Source organism: Phascolarctos cinereus, unplaced genomic scaffold, assembly GCF_003287225.1.
Source record: "Phascolarctos cinereus isolate Bilbo 61053 unplaced genomic scaffold, phaCin_HiC Scaffold_5;HRSCAF=322, whole genome shotgun sequence".
In the NCBI taxonomy this organism is placed as follows: Eukaryota; Metazoa; Chordata; class Mammalia; order Diprotodontia; family Phascolarctidae; genus Phascolarctos; species Phascolarctos cinereus.
The window spans coordinates 454,338,351-454,356,921 of record NW_027555958.1 but is presented as its reverse complement, the minus strand read 5'-3'; the positions used below and the strand labels follow the sequence as shown (position 1 = coordinate 454,356,921).

The 18,571-nt window shown below is 51.9% G+C and overlaps 1 protein-coding gene across 1 annotated transcript in view; it reads left to right on the top strand.

Annotated features, from left to right (window-relative positions):
• GLIS1 (GLIS family zinc finger 1) overlaps positions 1-18,571 on the top strand; it is a 265,928-nt gene that overhangs the window by 231,858 nt on the left and 15,499 nt on the right. The window contains 3 exon segments of the mRNA XM_020987813.2: positions 2,023-2,133; positions 4,920-5,049; positions 10,856-11,018. Coding sequence (XP_020843472.2) covers positions 2,023-2,133; positions 4,920-5,049; positions 10,856-11,018 — 404 coding nt within the window.

The following is an 18,571-nucleotide window of genomic DNA, read 5'->3' as shown; positions in this document are numbered from 1 at the left end:
CGAGGCACTGATTTGGGACCAGGCACAGCAGCTGAACTCCACTGCTGTTTTCTCCAGGACCCATGGCCGGTGAGAATTCACTGGCAACCTACCAAAGCCTGGCAGGAGAGTTAGAAAACACATGGGTTATTGTTCTTCTGTGACATTTCTGCTTCCAAAGCTAGTCATTTGTTAACAGAAGGCCCTTCTGCCCCGTATGGGGGCAGGTGCAAGGAAAGAGCATTCAGATTGCACGGGTACCTTGGATTTGCTGACATTTCACACTCAGGAATCAGAGCTCACCTGGCTTTGCCCCTTGCCAAACCTCCTCTGCTCCACAGGGAAGGAAGGCCCTTACTTAAATAAGAACAAATTATTAGCCCTGAGAGTAGGAGGGTAAATAGAAGCACAATTCTCTGTCACAGGCATGGTCAGTGGATCCAGCTGGAGGCCTGGCTTGGCCAGGTGGGGGGCGGGGGGGAAGGAGAGGAGAGGATGGAGCTGCTAGGTGGGGTGAGGGGCTACAGGAAGACAGTTAGGCAGCCCCAGTCTGGGCTCAGACAGGACTCAATAGCAGGGCTTACCCTCTGAATTCCAGGGAGCTTTTTTCTTCTAGGCCTGGCTCTCTAGGATCCGGGCCTTTTGGGGATCAGCTTCAAGCAGTGCCCTCGGCCCAGGCAGGCCTCATTCAACAAGGGGTGATGGAGGGGCTTGAAATCCCAGAAAACACTGAGAGCCTGGACCCTACCCCAGCCCCGAGCCAAGGGACCTTGGAGGGTCTGAGAGAGCCGGGCTCTGGGCTTGTAGGAAGAGATGAGGGGGACTGGGCTGGGCTAAGGCCATAGCAGAGAAGGAGCCTAGTGTGGCCTGGGGCCACTGCTTCCGGAGAGCCTCAGCTGGCCACTGAGAGGGGTGTGTGTGTGTGTATGTGTGTGTGTGTGTGTGTGTGTGAAACAGAGAGAGAGAGAGAGAGAGAGAGAGAGAGGATGCATAAATGTGTGTGTCTGCACAGGAGAGTATGTGACTAGGTGCATGTGTGCCTGATGTGTAAATAGAGAGCCTGGGCCGGGCTGAACCTGGCCTCAGGTCCTTACTGCCTGGGGGCCCTAGAATGGTTCTGTCCCCTCTCTGGGCCTCAGTTTCCCCCTCTGTACGATGGGGGGGAGTAGCCCAGATGCAGCACCTTCCATGACCCTTCCCTTTTTGTCTGCCGCTCCCGAGTGTGTGAGTGACTGCTGGACAACCTTGGGAGGGAGGGAGCTCCCTGTGGAGGTCGGGAGATGCCTCTGAGGTCCCTCCTTGCTTAGAGAGTCTAGGAGTCTGTGACTCTCTGGGTGAGGACCTGCAGTGTTGGGGCGTGTGTGTGTCTGTGTGAAGGCATGAGGGGGCGAGTGGGTACATGTGGTCTGAGAGTGCTTGGGGCAGCTGAGCTCCCCCTCCTGCACGGGAGTGTGTGCGTGCAAGGGGTCTGATGGCTGCCGCCTAGCTGTTTGTTTGCCTGTTTTTATTCTGTAAGCAAAGAGACAACTTATTAATGTAAATTAGGAACAGGGCAGGGTGTCCGGCAGGGGGCCTGTGGCCATTACTTGTGTCTGGGGCTCTAAGGGCCGGCCTGGTACAGATGCTGCTGCAGCTGCTGTCTCTGGGGACACTGGGGCCCCCCAACTTCTCGCCGGCAGTCCTGAAGAGCCCCGTCCTCTGGCCCCCGTTGTAACAGGCCCCCAGCTAACAGGGGCACAGACTCCCCAGGGCCTCCTGTCACACACCCTGAGTCTGACCCAGTAGCCCTGGACACGGGAGGACCTGGGTTTGAGTACCGACTAGCCTCTTTCTAACTCAGTGTCCAGTGTTCTAGCCTGGGCCGGGAGCGTCTGGGGGTTCTGGCCCGGCCTGGGAGCGTCTGGGGGTTCTGGCCCGGCCTGGGAGTGTCCAGGGTTCTGGCCTGGCCTGGGAGTGTCCAGGGTTCTAGTCTGGCCCAGGAGTGTCAGGGGGTCCTCAGCCCAGCTGGGTCTCTAACGCTGTCCTTCCCCAACCCGGTTTCAGAAGCCGTACGCCTGCCAGATCCCCGGCTGCTCCAAGCGCTACACAGACCCAAGCTCCCTGCGCAAACACGTGAAAGCCCACTCGGCCAAGGAGCAGCAGGTACGGAAAAAGGTAGGTGTCTCCCAGGCCCTGACAGTGCTCCGGGGAGCCGCCTCCTGGGGCTTCAGCGTGCTTGTGGCAAAGAGGCGAGTGCTAATCCCGGCTCTGCCTGTGGCTGCCTACAGGATCTCAGATGAGCTGCTTAATACAAAGGGAAGGGGAATACTAGCATGTGTTACGCACCTACTGTGTGCCAGGCTGAGCACTCTTGCAGAATGCTTTCCACACATTCGCTCATTCAAGTGCTACAGCATCCCTAGGGGAGAGGTGTTATAGGCATCTGTGCCCCCATTTTACAGCTGAGCAAACTGAGGCCGAGAGAGGTCTTCCTGTGGTCACACAGCATGGCAGGGTTTGAAATCTCTCCTGACGCTGAAGTCAAACACTCCATCCACTTCACTTTTCCGGGCCTCAGTTTCCTCATCTGTAAAATGAGGTGCAGTGGAGAGAGCGCGTGACACGTGGAATCAGGAAGACCCAAATTCAGATCCAGCCTCAGACATTTTGCTAGCTGTGCGAGCCTGGGTGAGTCCCTTAACTTCTGTTTCCTCCCCCTCCAGTCCCGAGGCTGCCCTTTCAATGCCCTTGAAGCCCCTACCCCCACCCTGGGAGGCTGCTAGGCTACCAGTAAGGCAGGGTTCCCTCTTGCCTAGCATTTCCAAAGAGCAGACAGCAGCCTACCTTCCAACAGGGGCACGGGTGCGTGGCACATAGCAGGTGCTTAATAAATGTTTATTGACTGTTGACTCCACCTCTCATATCTGTACCTCGTCAAAGGTTTCCAAAGCACCCTACTTAAAACAACAGGGGAGGTGGGGAGTACGTGATTATGGTCCCCATTTTTACAGATGGGGAAACTGAGGCCCACCATGAAGGACACAGCTCGGAGCCGAGCAGAGATTTAAACCCAGAGCTGGTAGCTTTTTTCTGTGGCATGCTGGATCCTCTTGCCGGGGCACCCTGGCACTGTAGGTACCCCTTTGCTGGGGGCTCTGCTTCATCGTCCAGCCTGCTCAAACCTACAGATTTCCCCTCCTCTCCCATCACTTGGGTTCTCCAGGCCTTGTGATGCTCTAGCGGACTGACTTGAGACTCAGACATTCCTCCCACCCCCAGAGGAGGCCGAGGAGGGAATCAGCTTCAGGTTTCCAGTTTAGAGTTGGAAGGGTCAGGAAACTGAGGCCTGGAGGAGGAGAAGTGGCTCTCCCAGATTCATGCGGGCAGTCAGTGCCTCACAGGCTCGAGAGCAGCCCGTTTTTCACAGCTGTCCAGGCTGTGAATTCTAACCCGCTTTCGCCAGGCCCCGCTGGGTCTAGCGGGCGTGGCCGGGCCCAGGGGATCCTGAGATCCAGAACTGAAAAGTCCTCCACAATGCCTCGTCCTCCACGGCCCTGGGAGATGATGAATGTTTCTGGGTAACCCGAGCCCTGTATTATGACAACGACTTGGCAGGCACGCTGTGTTTAAAAAAGAGAATTAGAAATGCTTTTCTTTCCTAATTCTCCTCTCCTGCTGGTTTTAATATGAGCGACATTGTGGTTAGCGAGAACATGTCTTGGCCGCTTTTTGCCAGAACGTTCGTTTACATGGAAAACAGCTGCCAAGTGGCGGGACCCGTACGCACGCGGGAGTCATGCAGTGGTACCTGGACATGGGCACAGCTGGCGCACTTGGACCCGGGGCATGCGGGAGAGATTCTTCTGGCCCGGTCCACGTCCCAAAATCCCAGAGTCTCAGAACCTCCAAGGGAACCCAGAGGAGAATCTGGTCTGAGCTGTTTTGTAATCAGGCTATGGTTCTGTCCCAGCAGCATCACGCCAAGTGAGGGGGAGCTCATTACCCCCTGGGGCAGCCCATGCCACCTTCCTTCTGTCGCTTCATTAATCACTTGCGTGCAGGGCATTGGGCTCAGCTCGAGGGATGCAGGAAGGTCAGCTTTAAGCCGACCCCAGCCCTCCCAGGCTGGAAAGGACGGTGTTCAGTTTTCTCCTTTACCAAGACCAAACTGGAAGTCCCACTGTCCCCAAAGGTGCCCCCCATTTTCCCATCTCCCTGCCTTTGTTCACCCCATTCCCTCCACCAGCAGCGTCCTCCACACCCTTCTGCCTGCCCATCTCTGTAGACCCAGATCAGGTGCCACCTCCTCCTGGAAGCCCTCCCTGATCTACCCTGCCTGGCCTTCTGCTGGACTTCACTTATGCCTCCCTCATACACTTTCACATTCTGTCACTTTTCCATGGCTTGTGTCCCCACTTAGACCATAAGCTGTTCCACTGCAAAGACCCTGGTTTTCTAAAGGTGCTCCATAATGGAACAGGCCACCGTGTGAGGTAGGGAGCTCCCCATCAGCAGGCACAACAGCGGGGAGAACGCCGGCCATGGCGTCGAGTCAGCAGCGTGTCCAGTGCCTTCTGTGCACCACATACTGGTGTCAAAGTGCTGGCTCCGAAACCCGAGTCCAAGTTCCGCCTCAGATTCCTAGCTGTGTAATAGGTATTTAAAGGAGACCGACTGCCCAAGGACATTGGCAGGCAGATTCGTGCTTGGGTCAGGACTTGAACCCGGGGTCCTCTGGGGTTCTTTCCACTTGTGTTTTGTCTTTGAATCCCTCACAGTAGCGAGCTCGTCTATGCTGAACGATGTGTGTCAGGAGACGTGGGTTCGAATCCCATTTCTGCCACTTTGTGGTTTGGGCCTCAGTTTCCCCATCTGTAGAACGCAGGGTTTGGACTGGGAGGCCTGGGAGGCGCCGTTGGTGGCGGCCTGTCTTCTAACATGCCGTGCGCTCCCTCTCCTAGCTGCACGTGTGCGCCGAGGTTGAGCCGGACATCCTGAACGAGTACCTGGGCATCCCCCAGGCCCACCCGACCTCCCAGCACATCCTGGATGGGAAATGCGGAAGACCCGTGGGCCACGAGCTGCTCCCAGGTACGGCAGCAGCCGCGCGGGGCCGGCGGTCCCAGGGAGGAACTGGGTGAGGGCCCCCAGGTTCCTGATTCAATCCAGAACGGCTCCATTCAGAACCTGGCTTGGGTAAACCACGGACAGAGCTGGACCTGAGAGAAGGGCTTGACCAATCCCTCCATAAGCATTTATTAAGCACCTACTATGTGCCAGGACTGGGGGTACAAAGACAAAAAGAGTCTCTGCCCTCAGGGGGCTTATACTCTAATCAAAGAGACCCTTCTGCCTGGGGATTGCACAGGGTAATGAATTGAATGCACAGTGATCTCAGAGGGGAAGGCCCTCCTGGAGGAGGGCTCTGAGAAGGGCCCCCTGCACGAGGTGTGGATTTGGGCTGAGGAAGGAAGCCCGGGGGCAGGAGGGAAGTGGGAGAGCCTTCCAGGTGTGAAGGAGGGACCTCGAGGAATGTGGCCAGTGTGGCCAGATTGTGGTAAGGTGGAAGAAGACTGGAGAGGCAGGAGGGGCCCGATTGTGAAGGGCTCTGAAGGCCAAATCGGGGAGCGTTTTAACTGGATCCTAGAGGTGACGGGGAGCCAATGCAGGTCATTGAGCAGGAGAGAGGACCTATTTGGTGGTGAGTGGAGGATGGGGAGAGACTTGAGGCGGGCAGACCCCCCCCCCAGGCTGTTGTAACAGTCCAGGCATGAGAGGATGAGGGCCTGCAGCAGCGTCACAGGAGAGAAGGAGGCATGTTGGAGAGGTGTTACGAAGGCAAAATTGACCTCTTGGCTAGGGGGGTCAGAGAGTCCAGGGTGACTCCTAGGCTGGGACAGGGGGATGGCATTACCCTCGCAGTAATAGGGAAATCAGGAGGTGGGAGGGCATAGGCGAAAGGTAATTGTTTTGTACTTATTTTGAGATGTTGAAGAGTTGTGCCGTGAGATGGGAGGTAGGAGAGAGGTCAGGGCTGGATAAATGGGTCTTCGAATCATGTGCATGGAGGTGAACATTGAGCCATGGGAACTGATGGGGTCATGGGGGAGTCCCACAGAAGGAGAAGAAAAGAGGGGCAGCCGTGGTGAGAAGGCGGGCGGAGTCTGGAGGAGGGTCCTGCAGAGGCCTCTGAGAAGGGGCGGCCAGATAAGCTGGACTGGGCCCCAGCCCACCGATGGGGTCAGAGGCCTCAGAGAGGTCAAAAATGATGAGGACTGAGAAAGGTCGTTGGATGTGGCCACTAGGAGAGCATTGCTGACTTTCCCCCAAGTCCTCCCTAGTCCCCTCAGTCCCAGCCTCAAATCTACCCAACCCCTGTCTTTGTCCCAACCTTACCAAGAGCCATCTGTGTGAGGATCACCCATTCTGCAGCCCCCTAGAGCTGCAAATCCTTCCTCCCTAGTGTGACCTGGGCCCCCTCCAGAGGAGCCTCAGAGAATGCAGGGGAAGGGGCCACACCCAGCCCTGCCCGCTGGGGACCTTGGGCACATCACTTCTCATGGGGATTCACTGTCTTCATGACATGGGGGTGGTGAGCAGAGCTGGGTGATCCTTGGGTGTCTAACAGTCTTTGTTCTATGTTCTAACATGGTCTGGCTCTAAGGCCCCTCCCAGGCCTGACACTGCCTGTTCTCAGGCCCCTCCCAGCCCTGACCTTCCCAGTTCTAAGGCCCCTCCCAGCCCTGACATTCCCTGTTCTCAGGCCCTCCCGGCTCTGAGTCTCTGTCCCAACCTTACACGCACCACGCTCCCTCTCCCTGCTGACGTCCTCTGCCTGCTTCCCCAGCTCCCAGGCTCCCACAGATAGCAAAGCCAGAGAAAGCTGGGCTCGTGTTTCAGAACCAATGGGTTGCCAGCGTTCCCCGGCCCACCGCGTGAGAAGTGATACCAGATAATGGCCTTTCTTTTCCAGTTGAAAACACTCATTTGGGGGCTTGTCTTTTTGTTTTTTCAAAGAAACCACAATAGCCGTATGTGGAGCCTCAGCCCGCTGGGATTTCTCAGATTACTCCAGACTTTTTTTTTAATGTTTTAACTTTATTTTTTCTCCCTCAAAGTTGGAGCAGCTTCAGGTTTTAAAATATGTTAGGGATAGAAGCCAGTTCTATGGAGAAGCAGAGCACCATCGTCCAGGGAGTCTGGCTTCAAAGCAGGTATCCATTCTGGTCCAGGGAAGAGGCCTCAAGTGTCAGAGCTAGAGCCCACGCTTCCCCTTCCCTCCAGCCCACTCTCCTCCATTTGACAAGTGAGGAAACTGAGACACCAGGGGAAGAAGGAACTTGCCAGAGAAGCCAGCCAGTAAGAGGGTCCTGTACAGAGAACTGGATGTTCCCAGCTGGTTTATTGTGGGGCCTTTGGTACAGAGCCAGGACCATCCTCAGGGCCTAGAAAGGGCAGTGACTTGTCTAAGGTCACATGTTAGCCTGGTGCCCTGGAGGGAGGGCTAGTCTTGGAGACTAGAGCTCCAGACCTGGCCTTGGTACCTGGCTATGGGACCCTGGGCAGGTCCTTTAGACCCTCTGGGGCTTGGTTTCCTTTTCTGTAAAAGGAGGGTAGTCGTAGCACCTGCTTCCCATAACTCACATGAAGCGCTTGTAAACCTTAAAAGCACTAGAGAGCGGCCGCCTGTTTTATCATGGCGACTTGACGGTGCAGACCCTGAAGGTGGGCTTGGGGTTACTGCCGCCCCCCTGCTCCCTGACCCCTCCGCCCAAATGCTCCCACCACTTCCTGCTGTGAGCCCCTCTCATCACTGACCAGGACCGCTGCTGGGTTCTACTGTGCCCCAGGGTTTGGAGAGACCCCTCCCCAATGGGGAAATTCCCCAGCAGGGGGCAAGCCTGGGTCTGTTCCCCAGAGGGTCATGGAAGGAGCCCTGGCCATGGTGTCAGGAGGGAGCTGGGTTCGACCCTCATTAGTAGTGGGATGTCCCTAGGTGAGTCACCTTGCCTAAGCTTGGGTAGCCACAGTGCCCCCTCCCTCATGGGGCTGTGTCAGGAAAGCTCTTTTCAGCAAGAGTGAAATGCTGGATGGACAACTTGTTGGGGGAAACTGAGGCCCAGAGAGGGGGAATCCTGCAGAACAGGGCCCTGGCAGCCCCTTGGGGCTTCTCACACTCCAGGTTTTTTGGGCCCCCAGCCCTCCCCCTCTGCAGCTGCCCAGGGCAGTGCTGTTTGAGGAGCAGATGTTTGGGCCAAAGGTTAAACAGTTGTGAATTGTGATTGATGACATGTATTTACACACTGAAGTGGTTCAGGGAGGAAGGGGTCCGGGATGCTCAGTCCTGACAGGGGCTGGAGAGGGGCTGGCAAACCCAAGAGGGAGAGGCCTGGCCAGGTGTGGGGTGAGTAGTGCGAGGGGGAGGGGAAGGGAAGGGGAAGGGGAGAAGGTCTGAGCCAAAGCAAAGCTCCCCAGCCAGAGTGGGAAGGACTAAGAAGGTTGGCTAGGTAGTGAGGCTCCCACCCCCACCCGGGGGACACAGAGCCAGGTTTCACAGGGCTCTTTCACAGCCATCCTCCCCACTGTTAGTGCCCTCCCACCCAAACTACTTTGTGTCAGTCAGCATAGTCAGCATGGAAGGTGGGCACTGCCCTACACCCTCTGTGTTCTACCATCCTGGCCACTGTGCTGCTTTTCTCTCCTAATGTTCCATCTCTCACCCCCATACCTTTGCCTAGGCTGTCCCTTCTACCAGGAATGCCGTCCCTCTTCCCCTCTACCTCCAGCATCTTTAGCTTCACAGCTCAGCTCAGGTGCCACTTGCTATGAGAAAGCCTTGCCTGATCCCCAATCTCCAGCCCACCCCCCTTCTCCAGCTGTTAGTGAACTCTCTGTCCTTGAATTAATTACCTGGTGTTTACTTAGCTACATGCCTGCACCGATGTCCCAGGAGTGTGTAAGCTGTTTTTCCATTGTGTCTTTGTGGCCTCAGTTGCCTGGCATGCAGCAGGTGCTTTGGCTTGTGTGTGGAAGGACTGAGTCCAAGCCAATGAGAACCTCTGGGGCTGCAGCAGAAGACCTGCAGTACAGGGGTTCAGTCCGTGGAAGGTGAGGCCCGCTCACCCGAGCTGGGGGGTGATGGCAAAGGCAGGGCCTCCAGCCTCGTCCCCCAAGGGCCCGGAGCTGCCCCCTTCTATCCCAGGGGCCAGTTAAAAGATGATCAAATCAGAGACCTTTAAAGTCACCTGGTCTCACACTCTCACACTGCTAAGAAAACTGAGGCCCAGAGAGGTCACATGAACAAGGCCAGTGTTTATTAGGGGCCAGGTCCTGCACTTGGCCCCACAAATACAAAGAATTAAACAACCCACCAAAAGGAACTTCCTGTAGAATGGGGAAGACCAGTCTCATGCGGGGAGAAGTTTTAAAAGAGTTTTCTGATTGCAGAATCGGCTCCTTCAGGGCTGTGCCCCATGTGGGCCTGACTTCCTCTCAGTGGCCCAGGAGGGGGGCTGCCCCCCTCCGCAGACTCCTCCTTGCCTTTTCGGTAATCCTTGTCTACACTCGCTCATATTCTGGATGAAAAGGGAACTCCTGGTGAATTCTCAACAAAAAAAGCAGCTCCTTCCCATAGGTAGGGGGGTGGGGTGGGGAATCCAGAAACATGGACTCCCCAGAGCATCAAATCCAGCCCCCAAACCCGGCAGAAATTCCCTCACCGGATTTGGTAACCAAAGGTCAGCCGACTGTGATTTGCATATCTTCAGGGTCAGGGAGCTTACTACCTGTAAGGCAGCCTAGGCCACACAAAGACATTCCCTTTGTCAGAAAGTCTCCTTTCCATGAAGCTGAAGTCGTCTCCCCCAAAGCCCCTGGTTTGTTCTAGTTCCCTCTGAGACTGGCCAGTTCAGCCCTTCAGATCCCTACAGGACAGTCGGTGGATCCCTGTGTGGGCAGGTGGAAGAAGCCGGAGGAGCTGGCCTCCCCTCCTGTCTCTGACACGTGTATCTTACCTTCGCTTCCACAGGCAGGACCAGGAGGGCAGAATCGAAGCAGTGGGAGGGGCGTTACCCATTCTGCGTGGCCCCGGGGAGGGGACCGGGAAAGGGGCTGTCCCAGAGGTGGAGCCGCTCCAAGGCAGAGGCCGGACAACGCTGTTGGGTGTTAGGAGAACGAAGGTTCCTTTGGGCACAGGTTGAAGAGTCCTCCCCCTCCCTTCTTAGATTTATTGGGCATTTATCCTATATTCTCTTGGACATGGGAAGGTTGGAGCTCCTTGAGAACAGGAATTATTTCATGCATTTATTTGTATCCCCAGAGCTTAGGACAGTGCCTGGCACATAATAGGAGCTTAATAAATGCTCATTGATTGATCTGTGAATCCGCTACCTAGCACACAATAGGAGCTTAGGAAATGCTCATTAATTGATGATTCTATATATCTGTGATCCACAATGCCTGGCACATAGTAGGCATTTAATAAATGATTGATTGATTGCTAGGGGTCCCTTCCAATTCTGATCTTGTGCCTCAGTTTCCTTATCCGAAAAGGAAAAGGGCTGGACCAGATGGCCTGTGACGGCATGTGGCTCAATCCCAGGATCCTGGGGCGCCCTTTTCTAGACATTCTCCGGCTGACCAATGGCCTCCCTAGCCGGTGGCCCCCAGACCTGAGTCCTGGCCTCTCTTCAGCTGGTCTGACCAGGGCAGAGACCATAGGACTGGCCAGTCCCTGGTCCAGCACATTCTCCCTCCCCTCCAATCACAGCACCATCTTGGCTTATTTCTAGGAGAAGGGCCCCTCAGGCTGTCTGAGGGTGGCTGGGGTCGGTGAGTACGTGGGGGGAGGGCTTGTTACCAGCTGCCAGATGACACGTGGCTGCTTCTGTCCTTGTAGGCGTGTTCCCTGGCTCTGGGGCCTCTCAGAATGGACTGACTTCGGGGATCCTGCCCCCTCCTCAGGACAGCCCTTCCAGGCACCACCCACTGGACTCCTCGGCCATGACCAGCTCCCAGCACCACCTGTCCCCTCTGCCCGTGGCAGAGAGCACAAGGGAAGGGTAGGTGACCACACACTTAAGGAGCTGCCCCACATTCCCCAACATTGTGGGTGTGGGCTCAGCTTGGAGGGAGGGAGGGTTAAATGGGTAAATGCCCCCCCAAAACCCTCAGCGATCACGTATCTTTACAGGTTATTTACAGATTGGGGTGGAAGTGGGGAAGAGTGGGGAAGCGACACCGTGTTCTTCCCTCAGGACCAACGTGGGAAGTGAGGTTTGGATGAGTAGATCAGCTACCGTGGTCATCGATGTGAGGGCCGGGGGGGCTGGAGAATACAGCATTTCAGAGTTGAGGGGGGGACCATAGGACAGGACCCATTGGAGCTGGAAGGCTCCTTAGTGACCAATCTCATCAGACCCCCACTCATTCTAAAAAAAGGGGGAAACAGGCCCAGATTGGGGAAGCCGCTTGGCCAGGTCATCCAGTGAGTGAGCCCAGGGCAGACCCAAGGCTGGAGCCCAGGCCTCTCCTCGCCAGGAGGAAGAAGGGAGCTGTCTTGCATTCCTGTGGGCTCAGGGGAGGACAGCCGGGAGTCTCAGGGCCAAGGAATCCCCTGCCCACTCCTCCCCAAAAAGGTCCCAGGTGGCCTCCCTCGATAGCCCGGTGCTAGCAGTTACTTGTTAGGTGGACAGATTGCTTTCCTGCCTGCTCCATAAACACAGCGTCATCATACCCGCCTCCCCGTGTCTCCCTCCACCCCAGCTGCCCCCACTGAACTCGCTGATGGCTTTGCCCACGGCAGACCCTGCTCCCCAGAATGTTGCTGTGACCCATCGGAGAGCCTCAAACATGAAGTAATTGAAGGCAAATGCAGGCATGCACGTTCTGCCTGCACAAATATGCTTCCCATTACAGCTAGCTAATTGGAGCTAAGTATTTAATGTGCTAATTGGAGAATGCTTAAGAAAACGAGTTTTCTTTGCAAATAAACAGAATTGGACTGTTCTGCTGTCCCTGGTGCCCCACCCCCTTCCCCCTCAGCCTCTCTGGAGCCCTCAGCGCTGATCTGGAGGAGCTCATTCCAGGTTAGAATTAGGGAATTTGGGGGAGCGGGGTACTTGCTAAGAGCAAGAAGGACCCTTAGAAGCCATTCCCCTCATTTTGCAGGAGATGAAACTGAGGCCCGGGGAAAGAAAGGGACTCACTCAAGTTTTTGTAATAAGTAACAAAGCTGAAATTTGTTCTTTTTTTCCCCACTCAGTAGTATTTTATTTTTTCCAATTACATATAAAGATAGTTTCAACATTCACTTTTATAAGATTTTGAGTTTCAATTTTTTCTCTCCCACTCCCTCCCTCCCCCACCCCCTCCCCAAGACAGCATGCAATCTGATATAGGCTATACACGTACAATATTACACATATTTCCACATTAGTCATGTTATGAAAGAAAAATTAGAACAAAAGGGAAAAACCACAAGAAAGAAAGAAAAAAAAGTGAAAATCGTCTGCTTCGATCTGCATTCAAACTCCATAGTTTTTTCTTTGGATGTGGATAGTATTTTCCATCATGAGTCTTTTGGAGATGTCTTAGATCCTTGCATTGCTGAGAAGGGCTAAGTCTATCAAAGTTGATCATCGCACAACGTGACTGTTACTGTGTACAATGTTCTCCTGATTCTGCTCACTTCACTCAGCATCAGTCCATGCGAGTCTTTCCAGGTTTTTCTGAAGTCGACCTGCTCGTCATTTCTTATTGCACAATAGTATTCCGTTACATTCATATACCACAGCTTGTTCAGCCGTTCCCCAATGGATGGACATCCCCTCAATTTCCAATTCCTGGCCACCACAGAAAGAGCTGCTATACATATTTTTGTCCATGTGGGTCCTTTTCCCATTTGTATGATCTCTTTGGGATACAGACCTAGAAGTGCTATTGCTGGGTCAAAGGGTATGCAAAATGCCTGTTCATATCCTTTGACCATTTATCAATTGGGGAATGGCTTCTATTCTTACGAATTTGACTTAGTTATCTATATATTTTAGAAATGAGGCCTTTATCAGAAACACTGGCAGTAAAAATTGTTTCCTAGTTAAAGCTGAAATTTGAACCCAAATTCAGTGTCATTTCCATGTTATGAGCTGCATCCAGTGGAATCCCTACCTCTGTTGATATATACAAGTCCCCTCTTTAGAATCTCAAACCAGCGATCATCTGGTCTGTTTTCATTCTTCCATTAACAGGGAACTCACTAACTTATGTTCCATTATTAGGAAATCCCCCCTTCCATTCAGCTGAATTCAACCTCTAACCCTAATTTCTACTCCGTGGGCCTGATTGTGCCCTCAAACACCAAAAAAGAATAATTCTGATCCTTCCAGGATACAGTCCTTCAAATACTCAAAGAGAGTTATAATGCCCCACTGTCTCTAAATCTTATTTTCTAAATTCAGCAGGCATTGATCGAGCACCTACTGGATACCAGGGACCGTGCTGGGTATTAGGGATGCAGAGGATAAAACACAACAGTCCCTGTACTCAAGGAGTTTACATTCTAACTGGAGAATTCAGAAAGCCCGCAGATAAGCAAATATAAAAAATATATGAAATAAATCCACACAAATGTATGAAATAAATACATGCAAATATACAAAATAAATACACACAAACATGTGAAATAAATACATGTAAATATATGAAATAAATACACACAAATATATGAAATCCACATAAATTATATATGAAATAAATCCACACAAATGTATGAAATAAATCCACACAAACGTATGAAATAAATACATGTAAATATATGAAACAAATACACATAAAATATATGAAATAATACAAGCAAATATATGGAATATATATGTATATATATGAAATAAATACACATAAATATATATGAAATAAATACACACAGTTGTCAGTGGCACTAACAATTGGGGCGATCATGGAGGGCTTCTTGTAAGAGACGGCACGTGAACGGAACTGTTAAAGGATTCTGAGAGTCTGAAGTAGGGAGAGCATGGCAGCGACGGCAGGCAGCCTATACGATGGCACGGAGATGAGAGATGAAATAGCTCTATGCAGGACACAGAATGTCTGTGGCCACTTTGCCTTGACTGGGGAGGGGGAGAGGGAGGAGTATTCACTTGCCTACGTAGCCGGGCTGGAGCCGAGTGACGAGTGGCTTCCCCGCCTCTATCTGATCCAGGAGGCGGCGGGGACAGGTCTCCCACTTCTCAACCGTCTTCTCTTCCTTCAGTCGTGATCTTGTTGGGTGGGGAGGGATATGGTTAGGTCTGCATTGGATGCTACGGGTCACTGGTGTCTTCAGCTGATCCTTACGGGACATGGACTCAGGGCCCTTCGGTTTTCCTCCTCTGGTCCCCCACCACTGATCAATGTCCTTCTTAAGCCGGAAGCCCAGACTGAGTGCAGCACATTCCAGCAGAGAACTGACGAGCTCAGAACAGTGGGAGCACCATTCTCTCCCTAGTCCCGGATGCTAAGCCTACCTTAGTGCAGCCCCCAAACCTCGGCTCTCTTCTCTGCTGCCAAATCACCCTGCTGACACCTATTAAATGTGACTGAATCCTCCAGTCTCAGTTGGAAGGGATCACAGGGATCAGCTAGCCCGACCTATCCATGCACAAGTGTTCCCTCACCACACCTCTGACAAAAGGTCATCTGGCCTCTGCTTGAATACTTCAAGGAGGAGGAAACCATCGCCTCCCAAGGCAGCTCATCTCCCTTTGGGATAGAGTTTTAAGTCACTTGTCTCCCTGCCCCTTCCTCCCTCCTTCTGCTCTCTGGGACCAAGAAGAAAGAGGCTGGTACCTCTGCGTGATAATGACACAGCAAAAGAATACCAGCGCACCCTTAGACGCCGCCTGAAGGTCGATGGAGTGTCTCCTTCAGAATCTCCTTTGCCAACCTTTAGGTTTCCTTTGGACGAGTTGTCAGAGGTAGGGCTAACATCCAGGCCTACTACCCATTTTCCGTGCCCTGATCTGCTCGTCTGGGAATCCCATCTTTCACCCTTACGTCTGTCTTCCCCAGGATTCTGCAGAAGGTACCAGCAGCTACTCAGGATCCCCATTCACAAATTCTTTCAATATTCTCAGATATAGCTTCTCAATGACAACAGCTTGTATCTCCTGACTTTTTAGCACCAGAGTATTTTGGCAGACCCTTAGACTAGAAGACTAAACCATTTCAAATGTCTCTCTTAACCCCCTGGAAATTATTTTGGGACCTTGTTACATGCCTGAAGAGTCATTGTTGCTGTTCAGTCATTTTTCAGTCATGTCTAACTCTTTGTGATAAAGATACTGGAGTGGTTTACCATGTCCTTCTCCAGGTTGTTTTACATGTAAAGAAACTGAGGCAAACAGGATTCAGTGACTTGCCCAGGGTCACACAGCTAGTAAGGGTCAAGCGTCTGAGGCCAGATTTGTCTTTCTGCCCTTTTCTTGGCATTGGGCAAATGGAGGACCCAGCCACCATGATGGTTTTCCTTCATTCCATCCTTGCACTGCCTGGGATGAACTCTCACTTCCCCACGCCCCAATCCCGTGTCTCCTTCAGTCTCTCAGTTAACAAGTGTTCTTTAAGTATGTACAAGGTGCCAGGCACCTGCTAAACGCTGGGCATGGAAAGAAAAGCAAAGACTGTCTCTCCATGCCTGCAAGGAGCCCACATTCATGGTGGAAACAGCATGCCAATAACTAGGTAACTAGGAGAACTGTGCAGAGTGGAATGCAGATCCTCGGAGTGGGGAAGGCATTAGCAGCTGGGGGAACCACCTGAACTGAGTCTTGAAGGAAGCCGGGGAAACTAAGAGGGGAGAGGAGGAGGGTGAGCATTCCAGGAAGGGTGCACAGTCTGTGCAAATGCCCCGAGTCGGGAGACAGCATGTCACGTGTGAAGAACAGGAGGGAGGCCGGTGGAGTCGAGCTGCGGAGTGCATAGAGAGAGGGGAAGTGGAAGCAGGTAAAGGTGGACAGGTTGTGAAAGGCTTGAAACGCCAAATGGAGGCTTTTACATTTGATCCCGTAGGTCAGAGGGGGACCATTGGAAGTGGGAGGCATGGTCAGATGGCTTTAGCCACTGAGTGGAAGATGGGCTGCAGTGGGGAGAGACTTGAGGCAGGGAGACCCCCATGCCCTCCCCCTGAGAGGTGAGGACCGTCTGAGTGAGGATGGGGGCTGTGTGTGTGTGTGCGCTCGCGCACACATGTGTCTGTGTGTGTATGTGCGTGTGTGACTGTGTGTGTGTGCATGTGTGTGACTATGTGAGTGTGAGAGTGTGTGAGCGTGTGTGTGTGACTGTGTAAGCGTATGTGACTGTACATATGTGTGCATATGAGTGTGTGTGCGTGACTGTGTGAGAGTGTGTATGAGTGTGTCTCTGTATGTGTGTATGAGTGTGTGTGACTATGTCTGAGTGTGAGAATGTGTGAGCATGTGTGTGTATGTGTGTGTAAGTGTATGTGACTGTGTATGTATGTGTGCATGTGTGTATGAGTGTGTGTGTATGTGTGTATGAGAGTGTTGTGAAAGTGTGTGTATGCGCATATGTGTGACTATGTGCAAGCATGTGTGTGTACATATGTGTGCATAAGTGTGTGAGTGTGAATGAGTGTGTGCACATGTGTGTGTACATGACTGTGTGAGAGTATTATGAGTGTGTGTGTATGTGTGTATGAGAGTGTGTGTATGTGTGTGTGTGACTGTATGTGTGTGTAAGCGTATGTGACTGTGTATGTGTGTGTGCGCGTGACTGTGTGTATGAGTGAGTGTGTGCGTACATGTGTATGAGAGAGTGTGTGTATGTGCATCTGTGTGACTGTATGTCTGTGTGTGAGCATGTGTGTGTGACTGTATGTAACTGTACATATGTGTGCGTGTGTGTGCACGTGTGTGACTGTGAGAGTGTATGTGTGCGTACGTGTGTATGAGAGTGTGTGAGTGTGTGTGTGAGAGTGTGTGTATGTGCATGTGTGTGTGTGAGAGTGTGTATGTGCATGTATGTGTGTGTGCGTGTGTGTGTGTGTGTGTGTGTGTGTGTGTGTGTGTGTGTAGGCCTGGACAGGATGTTCACAGAGGTCCTTGACAGCTCAGTCTAGCGCAGAACCTGTGGCTTTGAGGCCAAATGTGGCCCTCTAGGTCCTCAAGTGCGGCCCTTTGACTGAGTCCAAACTGCACAGAACAAATCCCCTTTGTTCTGTAAAACCTGAGGACCTAGAGGGCCAATGTGGCCTGGAGACCGCAGGTTCCGCACCCCGGGACTCTAACGTCTCTTCCTTCGGAGATCTAGACCCATTTTTTTGTTTTAATAACAACTTTCACTGACCTTTCACTAAGTCATCAAGGAGATGTGAGGCAGAAGGTACACCTTCACTGATAAAGCTGCAGGTTATTGACATAGGAGGACGATAAGGAAATTGGGAGGTAGTAAGAGGGGTGCATTTGTCAGGCATCCCCAAACCATGGGCAGTGTTGGTAATTTCGTGCAGTTACTAGTAATGGAGCTAGAAATATTTCACCTACAAATATCCCTTTATAACTGGGACATTTTTGTCCTTTTTAATGACTTCCTTGGAGTGTGTTTCCAGTTGAGTCAAAGGGCTGTGATCCATCATAAGGATTTTATTGTGTACTGCCTACTTTCCAAAAACATTGTTCTAATGTGCAGTAACACCAACAAAGTATAAGTGCACATATTTCTCTAAAAGATGGGGTGTTGTAATTTTTTCCTTATTTTTGCCAATTGGATGAGTGTGAGGTAGTACCGTAGAGTTCATTTCATTTATATTCATTTGATTATTAGTGAGATTAAACATAGTGTATATGTCATTAGGTACCATTTATATTTTCTTTTCTGCTCCCATACTTGGAACTTTTTGCCATTTCAGGACTCCAAGTTGGCCCATTTAGATTTCAATTCAGTAAACGTTTGTTAAGCATCTACTGTGTGAAAGGCACTGATTCAAGCCTTGGAAACACAAAGTCCAAAATGAAACAATCTCTGTCCTTGAGTTTGCATTCTACCGATGGGGGATATGTACAGTATATACATAGAGAAATAAGTACAAGGTTTTGGTAGATGGAGAGAATGCTAACAGCTGGGAGGATCCAGGAAAGCTTCCCAAAGAAGGAGATACCTGAGCAGAGCCTGGAAGGAGGATAAGAATTCTAAGAGAGAGGGTTGGTGAGAGAGAAGGCATCGCAGACATGGGGACTGGCTGCTCCACATGCTTGGAGGGGAAGGATGGAAGGTCAGGAAATAAGTCGCAATTTTGGCAGGAATGGAGAATGCATGAAGGAGTGTTATGAGACAGGGTTGTTTGCCAGATTGGGAAAGGCCTTCAATGCCCATCTGAGGAATTTGTCTTTTATCGTAAGGGTCTATAGGGAGCCACCAAAGACTTTCAGACCAATGCGTGCCATAGCCAGAAATATACAGCTAGGAATATTAAGTATGACAAGGTCATTTTCCCTTCCATTTTAGCGATTTCTTTAATAGCATATTCTTAGTAACGGAATCAAAAGGTCAAAGGATAGGATTAGTTATATGAGTCATTATGTCCTTACCAAACGCTTTC